Source organism: Durio zibethinus, chromosome 27, assembly GCF_047325235.1.
Source record: "Durio zibethinus cultivar Kanyao isolate XHJ-2024 chromosome 27, ASM4732523v1, whole genome shotgun sequence".
In the NCBI taxonomy this organism is placed as follows: Eukaryota; Viridiplantae; Streptophyta; class Magnoliopsida; order Malvales; family Malvaceae; genus Durio; species Durio zibethinus.
In genome coordinates, this window is record NC_143188.1 from 14739544 (window position 1) to 14746098 (window position 6555).

General features: G+C 31.2%; 1 protein-coding gene across 2 annotated transcripts; it reads left to right on the forward strand.

Annotated features, from left to right (window-relative positions):
• Nucleotides 1–861: 861 nt before the first annotated feature.
• LOC111279843 (disease resistance protein RPV1-like) lies at nt 862–5465 on the forward strand. 2 transcript variants are annotated; one of them, XM_089756684.1, is made up of 5 exons: nt 862–1799; nt 2268–3384; nt 3477–3590; nt 3870–4778; nt 4865–5465. In XM_089756684.1, the coding sequence occupies exons 1-5, from the start codon at nt 1297–1299 to the stop codon at nt 5342–5344; spliced, it is 3123 nt and encodes a 1040-aa protein (XP_089612810.1). In that variant the 5' UTR covers nt 862–1296; the 3' UTR covers nt 5345–5465. The 2 variants fall into 2 exon arrangements, with proteins under 2 accessions (XP_089612810.1, XP_089612809.1); XM_089756683.1 differs by having other exon boundaries at nt 863–1799; nt 3477–3752.
• Nucleotides 5466–6555: the final 1090 nt, after the last annotated feature.

The following is a 6555-nucleotide window of genomic DNA, read 5'->3' on the forward strand; positions in this document are numbered from 1 at the left end:
TCAGAATATATATAAGGGAGGAATCAACTTACACTAGTGATTTCTATATTACATAAAATATTACACACTTTTTTTTTTTTAACAATTGATTTCCATAGATCTAGGGCATAAGAGACATAAGTGAAAAAAAAAAGTTTTACACTTTTTTTAATTATTAATTTTAATAGATCTAAGGGATGAGAGGCATAAGTGAAAAAAAAAAGTTTAATCTCATCCTTTAAATTTATTGAAATCAATAGTTTAAAAAATATATAAAACTTTTTTTGTGTAACTTAATTCTTCTCTCTCCCTCTCTCTCTCTCTATATATATATAATTGGTGGTCTAGGCTTTATAAATTCTAAACCAACATTAACATAGATATGTAGGGATATCATGTTTTTAACATCTTAAACTAAAACTTTTAAATTAATTGAATATTTTTCTTAAGAAAAAAAACGAATATTTTTCAACCATATGCATTTTAAGATAAGAAATACACACACACACACACACACACACACATATATATATATATATATATATATCCTTTTAACAAAAATTCAAAAATATAAAAAACTTAAATTTGTATTTACTAGACCATGTAATACACTATAATTAACATTGATACATATATTGATCCCGATACAAATATATAATATAATTATATATTATTAGTAAAATACTTATATATTATTAGTAAAAATATAATTATTTTTAGTTAAAAAAACTTAACAAATTTTTTACTGTTAATTAAGTATTTATCAAATTTGAATTATAAATAATATGTTTAATAATTATTTTACTTATTATTGATCTTCTCAATGAAATCTATTAATTATTCTTTTTTTATTTTTATTTTAAAATTTATTAAACTATTTTTAATAAAAAATTTCACAAATTTCATTTAAATAATTTCGCTAAAAATTTTCAAACCTGAATATTTCCTAGCCACCAACATCTTCTCCTTTGTTATTTCTTCTAACAAAGTAACAATATAAAAAAGGTTTAACTTTACCATTGTCCAACTAATAGTATTTAAGGCTTTTTTTCTATGTAGTCAAAAGAAACTTTCATAAAGAGAATACAGTTGCCTTTATCATTGAAGATAATATAGAAGTCCACATCACTATGCACCAACTCCTCCTTCAAGTCATTTCCCATTAATTTCCATTCCGCGTATGAATTTCTTGGTGGGTTCCTAGTCATTAATTTGAATAGTAACTATTAGTAATGACCCTTATATTTTAAATTTCAGATGGATGTACTAAGTTTCCAAAAGCCATTTTCTCCATTGCAATTTTTTGTTTGACTTTCCATGGCTGCCAAAGGTTTCTCTGAAGCATCTTTTTCTGGCTTCAAATGGAACCATGATGTCTTTCTAAGTTTCAGCGGTGAAGACACTCGGAAGAACTTCACGGATCATCTCTACGCAGCTTTGGTGAGAGATGGAGTGCTTACCTTCAGAGATTACGATGAACTTCCCAGGGGAAAAGACATCTCCTCGGAGCTCCTCAAAGCAATTGAAGAATCAAGACTTTCTATAGTGGTTTTCTCTAAAAACTATGCTTCTTCCAGGTGGTGTCTTGATGAGATTGTCAAGATTATTGAGTGCAAAAACACAACAGGCCAAGTTGTTATTCCAGTCTTCTACGATGTTGATCCATCTGATGTCCGGAAACAGATCGGAAGTTATGAACAAGCTTTTGCTAAACACGAAGAACGGTTTAAAGATAAGATGGAAAGGATCAAAAAGTGGAGAGAAGCTCTTACAGAAGCCGGAAATTTATCCGGTTGGGACCTTCGAAACATGACAAATGGGTAATATTTGAGTTTTAAGATGAATCATCCAAAAAATTCTAAGATATATATATATATATATATGTACATCTTCGTTTTTAATTGATTTTTTTTTATGTTTGACGATTTAAACCTTAAAACTAAAAGTGGAAATTCTACCCAAGCTATAAATACCTGAAAAAAATGTCTAATTTATTTTTGCTGTAAAATTGTTTGTTTGTAAAGTATAATGAGAATATATTATACATAATTATTGGAGTATAATTAATCAATTATAATTTAGTATCGTGAAGTGTCCATCAAAAAATCATTTAAATCTCATTTATATATTAAGTGATGAATTCTTAAATAATTTTTTATTATAATTGATTAATTGTAGTGTTGTAACCAAGAGAATTATAAAAATTATATAACTAAAAGTGGGTGTTTACTGATAATCAAATTTTCTTATGTTTTTCTTGTGTTCTTTCATTGCAAATGATTTCATAGGTATGAATCGAGATTTATCCAAGAAATTGTCAAAGATGTGATCGAAAATTTAAACCGTAATATTCGCAATAGCTTACATGTCGCCACTCACCCAGTAGCTCTAGAATCACATGTCGAAAAGGTAATAAGATTATTAGATATTGGATTTGAAGAAGTCCGCGTAGTGGGCATCTATGGAATGACAGGGATAGGTAAGACCACCATCGCAAAAGCTGTCTACAACCTAATGGTCCGTGAAGGATTTGAAGGATGCAGTTTCCTTTCAAATATTAAAGATGACTCGCAGCAACCTAATGGTCCTGCTAGGATGCAAGAGCAGCTCCTTTCTGATATCTTGAATTGGAAAAAAATCAAGATCGATAATATTGACAGGGGTGTCAATTTAATCAAGGAGAGGCTTTGTTGTAGAAGAGTTTTTATAGTTCTTGATGACTTGGATGAGTCAGCACAATGGAGACCATTAGTTGGTGATCGGAAGTGGTTCGGTCAAGGAAGTAGGATTCTCGTCACAACCAGAGATGAACATTTGCTGACTGAATTAGAGGTGGATGAAAGATATAAGGTTAAGCAATTGAATCATATAGATTCAATTCAGCTTTTAAGTTGGTATGCATTTAGGGGCCCTGTTCCAGAAAAAGATTACTTCGAACTTTCCAACAATTTGGTGGAGCATGCTGAAGGACTCCCCTTAGCTCTGGAAATTTTTGGTTCTTCTTTGTTTAAAAGAAGCCTACCAGAATGGGAAAATTTTGTCGAAAAATTACAAAAGGTCCCTCACCAACAAATTCAAAAGAAGCTTAGGATAAGCTTTGACACACTAGATGATGATTTATTGAAAGCCATATTTCTTGATATTGCATGTTTTTTTGTTGGGATGGATAAAGATTATGTAATGACAATACTAGATGGTTGTGGATTCTTCCCAAAAATTGGGATTAAAGTCCTTCTTGAAAGGTCTCTCATAGCAAATGACCCACATGATCAAAAGCTACAAATGCATAACCTACTCCGAGACATGGGAAGAGAGATTGTTCGTGAAGTATCACCATCTCACCCTGGATATCGAAGCAGGCTTTGGTTTCATCAGGATGTTGTAGATGTATTAACGAAACATATGGTAAAAAGTTAAACGCATTTCGTACATAGATATAAAAATGCACTATACGCAATACTTAAGTAGAATTAATAATATTTTTTATTTGTATTTAGGGGATGGAAGCAGTGGAAGGTCTCAGCTTAGATGTACCAGCACTAGAAGATGACCCTATAAGCACCGAAGCATTTGCAAAGATGATCAACTTGAGATTGCTGAAAATCGATTCTGTACGTTTCACTGGTTCCTATGAAAAATTTTCCAGAAAGTTAAGATGGCTCTGGTGGCGTCGATGTCCACTAACGGTTTTACCCCCCAACCTTCATCTAGACAACTTAGTTGCTCTTGAAATGCGACACAGTAGTATCAAAAAAGTTTGGAAGGAGACAAAAGTAATTAAAATCATTCTCACGATGCTATGTGTTTTCTTTTCATTTTGATATTCTAGATTTTTTTTTCTTAGAGGATATTATGGATTTATTGTTGTTTTCTTTTCCTTGTTTTAACAGGCTCTTTACAAGCTTAAAATACTAGATCTGAGTTATTCGGTATACCTTGGAGAGACACCAAACTTTGCAAGACTCTCAAGCCTACAAAGACTTGAACTTGAAGGTTGCACAGGTTTAGTTGGGGTTGATCAATCTATTGGACATCTGGAAAAACTTGAATTCTTGAATTTGGCAGAGTGCAAGAACATAAGTGAACTTCCAGACAGCATTTGCAACTTAAGGTCTCTTGAGACAGTGAACCTCAATGGCTGCTCAAAACTTTGTAGTTTGCCAGAGCATTTGGGTAAATTGGAAGCTTTGAGAAAGCTTGTTTTAAGTGGATCTGCTATTACAGAGTTGCCTACTTCGATCAGACTTTTGAAGAAACTTGAAGATCTATCTTTAGCTGGACTGAGAAAAGAGTTACCCATGAAGTCTTGCTTCTCTTTCTTTTCCTCATGGATCTCTCCAAAAAGTAGTGTGGGTTCTTCTTCTTCGCTGCTACCAGCAACGTTCTCTCAGTTAAGCTCATTGGGAAAGGTTAATCTTTGTGACCTCAACTTGTCTGACCATGAAATTTCCATTGACTTTGGGAGTTTCCATTTTTTGTGTAGTTTGAATTTAGGGGGAAACAACTTCTCTAACCTACCCGCAGGAATCAGCAACCATCCAAGGTTAGAGACACTTGAGTTGAATAACTGCAAAAACCTTCGATCCCTTACAGAGCTTCCTAAAAATTTAAGGGACTTATACGCAAAGCAATGCACATCAATTGAGAGATACCCAAACTTATCAAACATAGGTGGAAAACTTCTTAGAATCGTAATTAGTAATTGTTGCAAAGTAGCAGACACTCAAGGTTTGGATTTGCGCTTTTTTCATAAATTGTCTTCTTGTTGGCCCCTTGGACGAGATCCTAGCCAGCCAGAGGTCTTTCTCTATCTCTCTCTGTATACATATAATATATATTATCATGCATGATAATGTTCATAACTACTAGCATTTCTTTGAAACAGAAGTCGTTGTATTCCAAGTTGAAGTTTTTGGAAGCTTACTTGCCAGCAAGAGAGGTGCCAAATTGGTTCGACTACAAAGAAATTGGATCTTCAATACTGTTTTGTATGCCTTCAATCCCGATTGGTTTAGGTCGAGCTATGATTGTGTGCGCAATCTATTTGGTGAATGAAGAATGTAATGACGAAAGTACTTCTGAAGCTTCTCTTACCATATATTTTAAGAATAAAACAAAGGGCTGTGAGACTTTTGACAGTTCAGACAATTCCTTTGATGGTAATATATGTCAAGATCATGCGTGGGTGAGTTACATGGCACCTAGTTTTGTTACCGATGTTGAAAACAACTTTATCGATGGTGTAAACGCTGAAGAAGGAGATGAAATTGAAGTTTCAATTGAACCGCATGGTGGAATTCTTGTGAAGAAATGTGGTATTCATCTGCCAATTCATGATAGATGGGGTTTTAAGAGCCTTAATTGATTTATTTTGTTTATTGTTGAGACCAATATTAATTTTATTAGTTGTCAATATCATGATAGTTTAACTATATATATTGAAAACAAATATGTTCAAAATATTGATATCAGAATTATTATTCAAATATTTTTAAAATATGAAAGCACGTCAAAAATAATTGTAAAATTTTTAACAATTATGAGTGAATATGAAGGTTTTAATTTTAACTAGTATTATCTTATTCTTATTTTATTTTAAATTTAATATATTTAAATTAAACTAGTAAAATTTCTAATTACGTAGCTAATAACCAATTCCTTGTCAGCCAACTACCCAGCCAAAATTGAACTATTCCAATATTAATGCAGAACAAAGAAGATCGTTGAGCACGAAAAGCAACAATCTAAATGACAAAAAGTTGGAAAGTGCACAAAAGTAAAAAGACCTGTTTCGTTCCATACAAAGTAAGCACACTTGGGTTAGTTTCCTTTTAATTTCATGGTTTATGCTTCGGCCTCCAATTCTACATTTGTGTTCTCAGTAGCTTCCGATTCAACATCTCTCGTCTGTTTTCTTATATATTGAGGTAAGAAGAATGAACTGAGGTTTGGACCTTGAATCTCAATTTTTTAGGTGAATTGTTAGGTTTTTAAACTCAAATTTATTACAGTAAAGTTGTTTACTAACATTTTTATTTTGATAAATTAATTTAAGATTTTTTTACTTTCTATAAATATGTGATTATATTTAAGGTTAATAGTATTGTTTGGTAAGATACTCATAAGTTATTATTATACATGAAACCATGTTTGTTGACATTTTTTTGGTTAAAAAATCAACCACTATTTATTAATTTATCGTTTTTAAAATGTTTATCAAATACAATAAAACAAATAAAATAAAGTAATAATTGATGCAACAATATAATTATATGCACCCTATAAGATATTGAAAATATATAAAACCAAAAAATCTACTTAATTTTTCTCCAAAATTTAGAATAAAAATATATAATTATATGTTTTTATTTAGTTATTGATCTTTTTTTTTCATTAAATTCATAATAAATTTTTCTTTATAGCATGATTTTAGACAATTACAATATTGATTACCACCTAATATGCATAGCAGCTTTTATTTGAAATATTCAAACTTGCCACTATCAATCATTGACCATATTATTACCTCTAAGCAATAATTTTATGGTTTCCATAATTTCATATAGTAAATCTTAT

What these genes read in the sequence shown, in the direction of transcription:
- LOC111279843 (XM_089756683.1), top strand. Translation starts at nt 1,297, where the DNA reads ATGGCTGCCAAAGGTTTCTCTGAAGCATCTTTTTCTGGCTTCAAATGG. An exon ending in AAGTTTGGAAGGAGACAAAA is followed by an intron (nt 3,753 to 3,869) that starts GTAATTAAAATC and finishes TTGTTTTAACAG; the next exon opens with GCTCTTTACAAGCTTAAAAT. An exon ending in GAGATCCTAGCCAGCCAGAG is followed by an intron (nt 4,779 to 4,864) that starts GTCTTTCTCTAT and finishes TCTTTGAAACAG; the next exon opens with AAGTCGTTGTATTCCAAGTT.